Raw genomic sequence first — 14,400 nt, 5'->3', positions numbered from 1 at the left:
TTCTTCATGGTTCAGCCTTGGAAGGCTATATGTTTCTAAGATCTTATCCATTTCTTCTAGGTTATTGAATTTGGTGGCATATAGTCCTTCATAGTATTCTTGCATGATCCTTTGTATTTCTGTGGTGTCCATGATAACTTCCCCTTTCTCATTTCTGATTTTGTTAATTAGTGTCTTCTCTCTTTTTATCTTAGTGAGTCTAGCCAAGGGTTTGTCGATTTTATTAATTTTTTCAAAGAACCAGCTCTTTGTCACATTAATTTTTCCTATTGTCTTTTTGTTCTCTATTTCATTGAGCTCTGCTCTGATTTTTGTTATTTCCTTTCTTCTGCTGACCTTGGGTTTCACTTGTTCTTCTTTTTCTAGTTCTTGGAGGTGTAACATGAGGTTGTTTATTTGGGATTTTTCTCGTTTCTTGAGACAGGCCTGTAATGATATAAACTTCCCTCTTAAAACTGCTTTCGCTGCATCCCAAAAATTTTGGTAGGATGTACTTTCATTGTCATTTGTTTCTATGTATCTTTTGATCTCTCCTCTAATTTCTTCTTTAACCCAGTCGTTCTTTAAAAGTATGTGGTTTCATCTCCATGTATTTGTGTTTTTTCCTGCTTTCTTTTCGCAGTTGATATCCAATCTCAATTTCAAAGCCTTGTGATCAGAGAATATGCTTGGTATGATTTCAATCTTCTTAAATTTGCTGAGGCTGCTTTTATGCCCCAATATATGGTCTATCCTTGAGAATGTTCCATGTACACTCAAAAAGAATGTATAGTCTGATGTTTTAGGATGAAGTGCTCTATATATGTCAATGATGTCCATTTCATGTAATGTGTCATTTAGGGCTGCTATTTCGTTATTTATTTTCTGTTTGGATGATCTATCCATAGCTGTCAATGATGTATTTAAGTCCCCTAGTATAATTGTGTTTTGGTCAATTTCTCCCTTTAGTTCTATTAGTAGTTGCTTGGTATATTTCGGTGCTCCCTGATTGGGGGCATAAATATTGATGACTGTTATGTCTTCTTGTTGTATAGTCCCCTTTACCATTATGAAATGTCCATCTTTGTCTCTTGTTATCTTTTTCACCCTGAAGTCTGTTTCATCGGAAATCATTATGGCTACACCTGATTTTCTCTGGGTACCATTTGCTTGGAGTGTCAATTTCCACCCTTTCACTTTGAGTCTATGCTTGTCCTTGTAGCTGAGATGTGTCGCTTGGAGACAGCATGTGGTTGGGTTTAGTTTTTTGATCCAATCTGCTACTCTGTGCCTTTTTATTGGTGAGTTCAGTCCATTTACATTTAGGGTGATTATTGATACGTGAGGATTTCCTGTCATTCTATCTTTAGTTTTCTGGTAAGGCTGTGACTCCATTGTTTCTTTGCCTTTTTGTTGTTGTCTATTATTTCTGTGTGGGGTATTCTATGATGTTTCTCTCTGTTTCTTCTTTTATTACAGTATATATTTCAGTTCTGGATTTTTTTTGAGTTGTTACCCTTAAGATTATGTAAAAGAAAGTTTGATATTTAGAGTATTCCATTTTCTTCAGCACGCTTACTTTCTCCATTCTCCATTCCCATATTCTGGTTCAGGCCTTTACACTCCCCCCCTTTTTTTTTTTATGTTTCGGTTGCCACAAATTGTCCCTGTTGATGGTGGTCTAATAGCCTCCTTTAGTGTTTCTTGTAGTGCAGGTCGTGTATTAGAAAATTCCCTCAGCTTCTGTATGTCTGGAAAAGTCTTTATTCCTCCTTCATCTCTAAAGGATATCTTTGCTGGATATATTATTCTTGGCTCATGATTTCTCTCTTTCAGTAGTTTGAATATTTGGTTCCACTCCCTCCTGGCTTGTAGAGTTTCTGCTGAAAAATCTGATGATAACCTAATGGGGTTTCCTTTGTAGGTTACCGTCTTCTTTTCCCTGGCTGCCTTGAGGATTCTTTCTTTGGTGTTAATTTTAGACAGCTTCAATATAATGTGCCTTGAAGAAGGCCTGTTGGGATTGAGGTAATTAGATGTTCTATTTGCTTCTTGGATTCGAGGATCCAGTTCTGTCCACAAATTTGGGAAGTTCTCATTAACAATTTCTTTGAATATATTCTCTATTCCCTTCTCTCTTTCTTCTCCTTCTGGTATGCCCGTTATTCTTATATTGCTCTTTCTGATGGAGTCAGATACTTCTTGTAGAGTTCTTTCATTTCTTTTAAGTCTCAAGTCTCTTTCTTTTTCCATCTGTGTAATTTCCAGGTTTCTATCTTCGATGTCACTGATTCTTTCCTCCATATGGTCAACTCTACTACCTAAGCTGGTTATTTCATTCTCAATTTCTTCTATTGAGTTCTTAATCTCCAGAAATTCCATTTGGTTCTTTTTCAAATTTTCAATCTCTTTCATAAAATGCTCATGTTGTTCTTTGATTGCGTTTCTGAGTTCATTAAATTGCCTACCTGTGTTTTCTTGCATCTCTTTGAGGTTTTTCAGAACTGCAATCTTGAATTCTCTATCATTTAAGTCACATATTTCCATATCTTTAAGTTCCTTTTCTGCAGACTTCCCTTTCTTTCTGAGCTGTCTTGTTGCCTTGGTTTTTCTTGGCAATTACTGATTTATTATTTCTCTTCTTAGACATCTACAGGAGAGGCTTCTGCAACAGGTTGATAGGAAGAGGTCTTTCTTTTGTTTTCCAATACTTGTTGGTAGAACATTTTATTTTCTCTCTGACTGCAGCCTTTTTTTTTCTCTCTGACACAGTAGTGCTATGTTTTCTCTGCACTATTCCAGCTTCTCACACAATGGGGGGATTTCCTGGGAGACGGGCCTCTCCTCTGTTAACAGTTCACCTGGGTCATAGGGCGCCACGTCCTTGTGGGGGTGCAGAGAACTTTTGAAGTTCCAAAGCTCTTTTTGCACCCGATTAAGAGCCCGTATGTTTTAGCAGTTCTGTTTACTCCTGCAGGGATCCGCCCAGATAGGTTGGGCCAGGGGCGGGGTGAGTTGTGAGAGGTGGCCCAGAGCAATGGCGGCGATCACCACCACAGCCGGTCCCGCTTCCATAGCTCCCAACCCTTCACCGGAACTAGTTGAGCTGCGAATCTGTGTCTACGGTCCACAGTTCTCAGATCTGCAAATATCCTGTCCTTTTGATCTGACACTGCTACTTTTTCGCTTCTAGCACCGGGCAGGTGGGGGTGGGGCGAGCTCTGGGAGGGTTGGGAGGAGGCGGCTAGTCTCCGTGCCTAAGGCTTCCGTTCTCTGCTCGGCAGTGAGGGCTTAAACCACCGTTTTCAGCCTTCTTCCCTCAGTCTTCACTCCGAGTTCTCTGCCGTGAGCGTTGGGTTCAGCTGTGTTATATGCTGCCCCCTCAGTGCTGTGGGCCGTAAGCAGAGCCCTAGCAGTCCGAGTCATTCCCTCTCCCGCAGCTGCGGTAGTTCCGGGATGCAGCGAGCTTGGAGCTCTGAGCTAGGTCTGCGTGCATCCTCGCCCTGCGCGGCTCCATCCCCACACTTCTCCCTTCCCTCCTCCCCGGCTCACGCAATTCGCCCACCTGGAGGTGAATTCAGTAGTGGGCCTCTTCATCTTGCCTGTCTGCTGTGCAGGGAGTCCTTTGTGGAGTTATTGTTGTCCGATTAGTTGTAAATTCCAGGGGAGCGTTACAGAGGCTCACCTCACGCCGCCATTTTTGGTAGTTCTCCGCAGGGAGACTGTTTTTAAAAGGTATCTACTGATACAAGTCAGTAAAGCTGTGCCTTGTTGAGAAGCATGGATTATTTTCCATGTGGATATGCCAACCAGGTCTCCCTATTATCACCTTTTTTTCTCATAAGTCAAAACAGAGTGAGACATGTTGACCTCATTAGAAGAAAATGTTTTCTTCTGTTAGTTGGATAGTTGTCATAACAGTGTAATTTCTCTAGAACAAGATGCTTTGTAGCCATTAGTCAAAAGATAATCATAATAAATGTTCCCATAGCCTAACTTAGGACTCAAAAGATTATAATAAAAGTACAGAAAAGTTTCACAATGACAAAAACACTATTCTGCTCACTGAATGTGGCACATTGTGCAATCTGAAATGCCCGAGGACCCCTTTAACTTAGTAGACCTCTATCAAAGCACTTGTGTCGGTGGTTTTGCAAATTATAGGAAACACAGAGATGAAATGGAATTTGATCTTTAATGTGCCCCTAAGACTTTAGAGCTGTCCCTGGCTTATTTCTATGGTTTCTTAAAACAGAATTTTCAAGGACAATCTTTTCATTCATGTATTTATTTGCCTCTGCAGCCATTTGCTATGTAACCATCAGGAGTCTTTTAGGCACTAAGTGTTATTTTGATGTTGCAGAAGGCAAGCATTTTAAAACCACAGTCCCTACCTCCAAGAGCGTGTTCTTATCATTGTCATTTTTATTATTTATTATACTTTACACAGTGCTTACTAGGTGCCAGAGCCCACTGAGAGCTTATAATTATCATTATTGTTTGTTATTCGGTGTGTAGCATCAGATCTGACAATTAAGTTTGAGAACTTGCCACTGTGCGCTTACATTGGCAGCACTGTACAAACAGCTCAGTAAGGTTTCATAACCTTGGTATATCAGTGTCTCAGAGCTGTGTTCGTGTTGATGTGTGGCGGTGTCTTGCTGAGTAGCAGTGTCTTGCTCGTTGTTGTTGCATGTTTTTGTGTGCCATTGCGAGGCTGTTTGAGCTTGAATCAGAGCTATGATCAAACATTAAATTTCTTGTTAAACTTGGCAAGAGTAGAAGTGAAATCAGGAACATGTTAGTCCAGGTTCATGGGGATAATGTCACGAGGAAAACGGCCATGTAAAAATAGATTAAACATTTTTCTGAGGGGAAAGATTGCGTCACTGATGAAGAGACGTCATGGTGGCCAGTAACGACCAGAACGGAGGAAAACATTGCAAAAATTCATCGAATTGTGAGTCAAAATCATTGGCTGACTGTGAGAAGCATAGCAGACCAAGTAAACATCGATACAGAAACAGTTAGGAAAATTTTAACTGACAATCTTGGCATGAGAAAGGTGTGTGCAAAAATAGATCCAAAGGAGCTCACCGATGAACAAAAGCAAAGGAGAGTCAAAGGCTGCCAAGACCTTTTGGAGAGGCAAGACAATGTTTTGAGCCGTGTTTTCAATGGTGATGAAACGTGGGTGTACCAATACAATTCTGAAACAAAGCATCAAAGTACACAATGGAAGTCAGCCAATTCTCCACGACCAAAAAGTTCTGTCAGTCGAAATCAAGAGTCAAAACAATTTTGCTAAACTGTTTTGACATCAGAGGGATTATTCATTATAAATTTGTACCAACTGGACAAACAGTTAACCATGTTTAGTTTTTGGAAGTTCTGAAAAGACTGCATGAAAATGTTAGAAGAAAACAACCTCAACCTTTGGCCCACTATTCATGGCTGTTGCATGACGGCAATACATCAGCTCCCATGGCACTGTCTGTGAGAGAGTTTTTAGCCAGTAAACAAATAACTGTATTGATACACCCACCCTACTTATCCGATCTGGCCCCCAATGACTTCTTTCTTTACCCGAAGATAAAGGAAATACTGAAAGAAAGACATTTTGATGACATTCAGGACATCAAGAGTAATACAACAACAGCTCTGATGGCCATTCCATATAAAGAGTTCCAAAATTGCTTCGCAGAGTAGACTAGGTGCTAGCATTGGTGCATAGTTTCCCAAGAGGTGTACTTCGAAGGTGACCATAGTGATACTCAGCAATGAGGTATGCAGCACTTTTTCTAGGATGACTTCGTGAACCTAATTGTCAGATCTCGTGGGCCAGACACTTTATGACCATGATGACGATTTCGGTTGTGAAAATCTGGGTAGGATTTAAGGGAAGTATGCAGTGTGAGTGGGAGTTGGCCAGATAAAGAGGCAGAAGGACCGTGTTGGGCAGGGGAAACAATAATCAAGATTATAGGTTTGGCAGAAGGAACTGCAGACATAGGCTAAGATATACAATGAACTTTGCAGGATTTACAAGCAGTTCAGTTTTGATGGTATAAAAAGCGTGCTGTGGGAATGGTTGAGAAGGTGGTGAATACCTAGGTAAGGCAAGCTTAGGAAAGTCTTTAGTTCTAGAGAAAGGAGTTGCTCTTATCCTGTAGGCCTTGGGAAATATGTCAGTTAGAATGTTTTAGCTGCAGGTAATAGGTGACCTAATTAACAGTGGTTACAACAGGAGGCACCAGGATGGTTTTGGTGGTTCTGTGATGCCATGAGTTGCCTGTTGTTGTCCCTATTTCAGTTGTGAGGTTGTCAGTGTTTCGTTTAAGTCTCATTTGCTGGCTGGTTAATTAGCAACGGCTCCAAGCATCATATTCTCACAGGACAATATCCAAAGGCTGAAGGACTGCGTTTCTATAGGTTTTCCATTTTCTTTGCTGGCTGGTTAATTAGCAATGGCTCCAAGCATCATATTCTCACAGGACAATATCCAAAGGCTGAAGGACTGCGTTTCTGTGTTATATAGTTGGCATACAACATTATATCCGTTCAGGTGTACAACATAGTGATTTGACATTGATATGCCTTGCGAGGTTATCACCACAATATGTCTAGTAAGCATCTATCACCCTTCAAAGTGACTGTAATATTATTGATATTTTCCCTGTGCTGTTAACTACATCCCTGTGGCTTAGATATTTCATCACTGGAAGTTTGTACTTCTCATACACTTTCTTTTTCGTTCATCTCTTCAACTCCCTTTCATCTGGGAACAATCAAGTTAGTTTTTTGTAGCTATGGGTCTGTTTCTGTTTTGTTTGTTTTGTTTTTTTAGGTTCCACATATAAATGAGATCATAAGGTATTTGTCTTTCTCTGTCTTCTTTCACTTACATAATACCTCTAGGAACTTCCATATTGTTACAAAGGGCAAGATTTCATCTTTTATGGATGAGTTATTATTATATCAGTTATATTATGGATGAGTTAATTATTCTAATATCAGTTATAGTATTACTGTATACACACACATACACACACACACACACACACACCCCACACACACATATCAAATCCTCTTTATGCATTCATCTATCGAAGGACGCCTATGTTGCTTCCATATCCTGGCTATTATATATACTGCTGCGGTGAACATAGAGGTGCAGATGTCTTTTCAAATTACTGTTTTGGTTTTCGTTGGACAAATACCCAGAAGTAGAATTGCAAGATCTCATGGCAGTTCTATTTCTGATATTTTGAGGAATCTCCATACTGTTTCCCACAGTGAATATAACAATTTACAAATCCAAAAACAGTGCAGGCTCTGTTTTCCCTTTCCTCCACTTCCTTGCCGACATTTGTTATCTGGTGCCATTTTGATGATAGCCATCTGACAGTAATGAGGTGGTATTGCTCTGTGGTTTTGATTTCCGTTTCCCTGATAAACAGTGATGATCAGCTATGTGATTCTTTTAAATAGGAAGAAGACTGAGAGGCTGCCAGTAGATCCCTTAACATTTCCAGGCTGGGGTACAGCACATGCTGGTTCCCACAGCAGTTAGGGGTAAAGCAGTCACTGTGATTAGCATAGTATAATCATTTTTCTTTGTGGAGCTGGAGAGAGGCCATGTTCTTTGTGTATTGGGACAGTAAATATCCACACAGCATTGTGGTTCTCCAGTGAGAATGAAGATGAAGAAATGGCAAGTGGGCAGGGACTCAGCAATGGTTACTGCAGGGATCATGGGAGAGTTTTGAGCAGACTAGGAACAAGATGAGACAGCATTCGGACACTCTGGTTGTGGTATAAAGCAGGGACCAGCAAGCTTATCTGTAAAGGGCCTGATTTTAGGCCATGTGGTCTCTGTCATACCTACTCAAATCTGCCATCATGGTATGAAAGCAGTCGTGGGCCAACTGAATAGGCAAGACCGTGCTACAGTAAAGCTTTATTTACAAAAACTGATGGCAGGTTGGAGTTTGCTGGCCCCTCACATAGAGGATAGATTGAAGAAAAGCACATAAAAATAAGTCGCAGACAAAGGAAGCTTTTACTTCCTTGGACTAGTATCAGTCCATTGTGATGTTTTCACCCATCCATTTTGAAAGAAAAGAAAGTCAGGAAGGTTAATTTATTCAATTTAACATGTTGGTCTTTGCTGGCTTATGTCTTTCTCATTTGTTTTGCTGAAAATAAATCCTATTCATTTAGGAAGCAACAATAACAGTCGGTGGTGTCTCATTTTTCCCCCTGTGAAAGCCATCTGCTAAGAGCCCCTGTTTGACTAGGGCAGTGGCTGTGGAAAAATAAAGCAGAGCCTGGAGAGTGTTATGGTTAATACAATTTAGTGATAATTGAATGTAAAAAGTTAGTGGGGAGTGAGAAAACTAAGATGATTCCTAGGTTTCCAGAATGTGCACTAGCATTTCAATGGGACATGAGAAGAGTGACTAGGACATTATCAGATGGAGAGAGAAAAGCAGCAGGTCAATAGGGAAGACATGTTTTTTTCCTCTGAATGTTGAGTTTCTTGGTATATCCAGGGGTAATTCATCCTACATGGATATAATTTTTTGTTTCATTTTCACATATTCTGTTAACCACTGCCTTTTCACACGAGAGCTATGTTTTTAGTTTTATAAGAAATAAAGAAGTTTAGAAAGCAAAGGAACTCTATAATCAGTGTACATTATTATACTACAAGTGATAGTTATATGTTTTTCTGTAATTATCCCAGTTACTTGATTGATTCATAAGTATTATAAAAAGAACATAAACCTTGCCTAGTTGTAGAAAATTGACAGTGCGATCTCTTCATTTGCTATATAGGAACTGATAGAACATGTTGTCATTAGGATTTTTTATTTTTTATTCTGATTAAAATAGGATGGTTGCTTGTTTTACAGTATTTTCTGACATCATTTCATTTATCCTCTTTATGCCTTTATTCAAATATATCTAGCTCTACAGGAATCTGCAAAAGAAGAATCAAAAAAAACAAATTTAATGACAGGTAATCTGCAAAATCACCTTCTGACCTTAATCATGTAGAAAGCATCAACCCACAGAATGAAAATTTCATATAATGCCATTTATTAGAGGTTCTTAATACCACCCCTGGGTTTGGTTATTCACTAGAGCACTTTACAAGACTCAGCTTATAGCTGTACTAGTGCCTGTGATTTGTTACAGTGAGAGCAAAATCAGCAAAGAGAAAAGGTGTGTGTGGCAATGTCTATGACAGGAGGGAACCAGGCGCAAGTTTCCAAGACGCATGTCCTGTGGAGTTAGCAGGATGTGCTTAATACCCCACTATTAAATTCTGGCACCACATGTGAAATGCTGTCTAGTGGTACTGGAGTCTCATTAGACTCAGTGCCTTCATGGAGTGCTTTCATGGCACGCCAGTCACATAGGCAGCGTCCCCCTAGCAGATGCTAACATTCCTGATTCCCAGAAGGAAAGCGAGTGTCCAGCATGAACCACCTTGTTTGTACAAGCAGTTCAGGCACGGTGAGCCACACTTAGTTAGGGAATGGTGGGAACCCTCCCCATATGCAGGTTTCCAGATACCAGCCAAGGGCCAGCCATTCAAGCAGGACTTTCAAAGGATAGCAGTCAGGCCTGCTGTATGAAATCTTTTCTGCACAGCAGTTATAGGCCTGACTTAATTTTTAGTGTAGCTTAAAATTTTATTTTAATAGCAAGGAATATGGTGACGTGCCTTGGTATTGGTTTCAGTTGTATCATCCATTAAACATTGCAGTGCTGGTTACTTTTTTGCCTTTTCGTGAGTATTTCACAGGTATTGCACATACATTACTATGGCAATAACCATGGCAACTCCAATCTTTTTGTGTGATTAATGTTTCAATATAGCTTTTGAATAAAATCAGCACAATGATTTCTGATTTACAATGAGAATCAAAGTTGCCCTGTAAGTACAGGGACGATTCCATTTTGATTCACTTGGCATCACTATTCAGCATGCTAAAGCGAGATGTTCAGTCACGTTTATCAGTGATTTTCTTGTGTAAGTATTCCAAAAATGACTTGCTTTGTTTATGGCTTTTCATACGCTTCATTCGGTTGGGTGAATAATCATATTCTGATACTGGACCTTGATATTCATTTTCAAGGTGACTGTAGTTTGAAAATAGCATTAATGTGTTCATATCTGGTAATAGCAGTTTCAGTGGAAATTTTTTTTTTTTTTATTAGTAAGCCTTCGTTTTTAGAGCAGGTTTAGGTTCAGGGCAAAATTGAGTAGAGAGTAGAGAAAGTTCCCTCAAAACCCACATCCCCGTCCACACAGAGCCTCCCTCGCTGTTGACACCTGCACCCGGGTGGTACATTCACGACGATCTATGAATTGCACTGACTCAGCATGACCACTCACAGCCCACACTTTACGTTAGAGTTTACTCTTGCTGTTGTACAATCTGTGGGGTATGACAAACGTATAATGACAGGTCTCCACCCTTCCAGTATCACACAGAATAGATTCACTAATAGATACTCTCTGCCGCATTTCCTCAGCCCTCCCTTCTCCCTAACCTCTGGAAACCACTCGTCTTTTTACTGCTTCTATAGTTTTGTTTTTTTCTGAATATCATATAGTTGGAATCATACAGTGGCCATCTTTTTGAATGTTTAAAAACTTAAAACTCCAGGGTCATTGAAGGTTGTTATTCAAGATAACCTCTTTGTCTTTTGGGGGGGGTGTGTTTGTTTGTTTGCTGTTATTCATCGGCTTAGGATTTGATGATATATGACTTACAAGGTAAAAAACCATGATTTCTATACACATTTGCCACTAAGGGGAGGGATGAGAAAAATGGCATCACACGCTGCTGTACAGCAATAACCCTTTGGACCTTCCTGCTCTATGAGGTGAGCCGGATAGACTCTCCAGCAATGGAGGGAAACAGTCTCAGGGGTTAGACTTGATAAAACTGGAATCGCAAAGTCTTTCATACTTACCCTGCACTGGAGAGAGGGCCAGAAAGAGTCTATTTCCTGTGTTTTGCCGTGCTGCAAAGTAGACTGCTTCTTGACTAAGCTGCTAATGACAGGGTGTTTCATCCTAAACTGAACACCCTTGACTGAAGAGCGGCACAGCGGTACTGTGTCAGAGCAAAACAAGTGGACTCTCTTCTAACTGCTCTTCATGACAGAAGTGCAGAAAAATCATGCTATTTAAATTGCACCGTGTTAGTTTATGATACTGATTTTACTGCTGATACCGTTTCGTTGACTGCAATGGGTTTGGGAGGATTACAATCATTGTAAGTAGCACTTGACTTGTAGCTATCAAATGATTGCACATCCCGTTTATTTTTCTTTCATTAGATATAAATGTATAATACATACAAACATGCATAAGTACATGCATGTACATATATGTGTACGTATCTATGTATGAATATATAAATATAAATATATGTACACACATATAAATAGGAGTGGAAGTAAAAGTTCTGCACGTATTAATTTCCCACCAATAGTATCATTAACATTCATTCTACTGTAGTCTTCAGGGGTTGTCCCAAAAATATTTTTTCATAAGTTCAGCCTGATAATTTTAAAGTTCTGTGTTTTTCTGTTGTGTATTTACAATGTATGTAAATTTTTTCTTTAACAGTGGATGAATGCTCTAAATGCAACTCTGCAAGCAGGTAGGATTTTATGGATTTCTAAAATTGCATGTTAACTGAGAGACTGCCCAGAGAAGCCAGTAAGCTTTAATGAGTGTTCTGCTCTGGCCTAGATCCTATACTATGTGCCTAACATTGGTAATCCCAGGTCGTCGGCACAGTAGATTCGCAAAGTAGCTGTGCTGTTCGGCCTAGATTTATTCATTAGCCGAGCTTCCGGGAGGTGGATTAACTGACCCTTGGTTCCATTGTTACCAAGTGGCTGACCTGTGATGTGACGTTCACCTGCTTGGCTTCCCAAGTCCGTTCTCTTGTCCCTCGGCCTGTACTGAAAAGTGCCTGGACAGGTCTGGATTCAAGATTCAGGTGCACGTCAGGTGGCCTCAGAGAGTCCCGTTTAGTGATGCCTTAGTGCTGATTTAGAAGTTTCCTACCAAGCCCAGTTAGCCCAAGCTCTTGTCTGAATGTACTTGACAGTTGCAGCAGTCACGAGAACCTTGTTTTCACCATCAGTGTTTAGGGCAGATCTCAGTTCGTTGTGGCCACCAAACCACAGGTTGTACATAAGCAAGACCTAATCAGATAAATGTTTTCAGGTATAATGCGATGTACACTTCTTGGGATGAATCGTTGTTCTGTAAGTGAAGAACATCTATGTATAGACCATGTTGTGTTAATGCAGCACAAATTGAGATGATATTTCTAATTGATTCCTCTACTGACTGACTTCCCAGCCTGTGTTTCCCTTCTGGCTAATACCTTTCCCTTGTTCTAGGAAGTTTTTTCTCTTTTTCCAGAGTCTTTCTTCCCTCTTCCATGAGTTTTCTTGATTTTTCCCCTTTTTCTCTGCATTCTCGGGGTATTATTGTTGCCGTTGTTGTGTTATTTTTTTCCACTTCTGCCAGCTAAGTGTTCTCCATTTTTCTTGACAGAATCAAAAGTACATAGAATTCCAGGTGTTAAAGGAATGTTAGCAATTAATTATTCAAAACACCCCCTAGTACTTCATGCTGCCATTAATGTTTTGGTCAAGTAGTTGATCACATGAGGAGTTTGAGCCCCAAGAGATTAAAGTGACTTATTTGAGTATAGTGAGTGATGAAATGAGATTAAGTGTAGGTTTCTAAGCCCAGCACACTTCCTTCTTTATCATCCTTTGGGTGAGGGTTTAATTATGGAAAGGTCTAGTGAATGCAGTGGAAGAGGATAAGAATGGAATTAGCAGGGGAATCCAAGTCTCAATAGGACCAACACTGGGTTGGAATAGGAATAAAGCTTTTAGAATAGAGATCAGAGATCAGATAAGGGAAAAGAGATCAGAAGAGTAGGGTATGACAAGGTAAAGAGAAATTACAAGCAAGAAGGACACCGGATGTTGGTAGTTGTCTAAAGAAGCAGATTAAAGTAAGGGGTTCAAGGGTATCTGAACAGGTTGCTGCTTTTTCGTTTGTTGAATTGGAGGAACCAGCAAAATTTAAGGTTGTATGAAAACATATTAAACCTTTGAGCCTCTGGAAACATTCTCTTAATAGCAAGTAGGAATGTGGTATCATCCACCTGCACCCGAAATTACAGAGGGGGTCCCCTCGAGTCCAAAGGCACTGGAGATTGCTGAACTACATAGATCTATGGCCCACGGCAGGTGTCTCGTCACCTCCACCTCTTTTCCCAACGGGCTGATGTCCTTCCCAGGGAGATGGAGGGTTGGGCAGAGGGAGGACTGATTGTGAAAACAGTAATGGAGTTGGGTAGGTGGTAACATGCCTGTGTTGGGAGTGGATGACTGAGGCTCCATTGAGCTTATTTTCCAGGAACAGGGAAATAGAAAAGTCCTACTGTGGGTCATTTGAGCCCAACCTTGTTTCAGGAGTCTCTATGCCTTCGTAGGCTGAAGTTTTCAAGGTTGGAGATTGCCAGGAAGCTGTGCGGACAAGTGATCGGAGAGTGGGGAGGCTAACAACATACATTATTTGTTCTTTGACTTTTGTACGTGTAACTTGCAAACATTTCACACATTTCAGGGACCTCACTGTAATGTTTCAGGGTGAAAGGAAGGAATGGGGTCAATTTAATAACTGCTTTCTACGTTAAAGACGCAAGACTGCCGTTTTTGACCCACACAGATTAATCTTTGAACCAGGGACAGACCGTGGAGAAGGCTCAGTGTATCGTTCTACCTTGGTTTAGGTCATTGCTTTTGTCCCAGTTCAGGTTCCTCTTGTCAGCTATTAATTGCGTTTTCAATTCAGCCCTGGGGACTTTTGGTGAAAACAAGGTACTTTCAGGTGTTGCCAACATATTGGCTGTCATTCTTTGTTATGGAAACTTAGAGTGTATCTTCATTAACTCGTGCACGAGTTGGGAGTGGTGCATTCAGAAATAGATAACTGATCGCTTTTCTAGAACATCATCTAAATTTTAATCATATAAAGAAACTTCATTTCATATGCAGATAGCTGAATTTTACTCCTTTTGTTGTTGTTGTTGCTGCTTTTGTAAAGAAATGAATTCACTTGTTTCTTTTGTGTATCTTTCCCCGAAGTCTTTCCTGGAAACATGGCAGTGATGATTCATGGTCTTCGTCAGACGATGGACTCTTCGATGTTGGTACCAAGGTAAAAGGCTCCTGTGTGAAATTAACTGTTGTGCTCTTAATTTAGTTTTGTGTAGCACCGAGTTGTAAAATTTGGTAGTGTTCCACCTATCATTGTTTTATGTTTGTTATGGAAAATTGGTCAGTGTGAAACATTTT

General features: G+C 40.2%; 1 protein-coding gene across 4 annotated transcripts in view; it reads left to right on the top strand.

Annotated features, from left to right (window-relative positions):
• Positions 1 to 14,400, top strand: part of LOC308502960 (uncharacterized protein) — a 90,989-nt gene that overhangs the window by 16,877 nt on the left and 59,712 nt on the right. For all 4 annotated transcript variants that reach the window (XM_081080775.1, XM_081080773.1, XM_081080774.1 and 1 more), the window contains exons 7-9: positions 8,954 to 9,004; positions 11,636 to 11,669; positions 14,191 to 14,263. In XM_081080775.1, the coding sequence (XP_080936901.1) occupies positions 8,954 to 9,004; positions 11,636 to 11,669; positions 14,191 to 14,263 (158 nt within the window). The remainder of the gene's footprint in view (positions 1 to 8,953; positions 9,005 to 11,635; positions 11,670 to 14,190; positions 14,264 to 14,400) is intronic.

The sequence above is a fragment of the Rhinolophus hipposideros genome, assembly GCF_964194185.1.
Source record: "Rhinolophus hipposideros genome assembly, contig: SUPER_9_unloc_4, whole genome shotgun sequence".
NCBI lineage: Eukaryota > Metazoa > Chordata > Mammalia > Chiroptera > Rhinolophidae > Rhinolophus > Rhinolophus hipposideros.
Note: the sequence above shows the minus strand (reverse complement) of the source record. Positions and strands in the feature narration are given on the sequence as shown.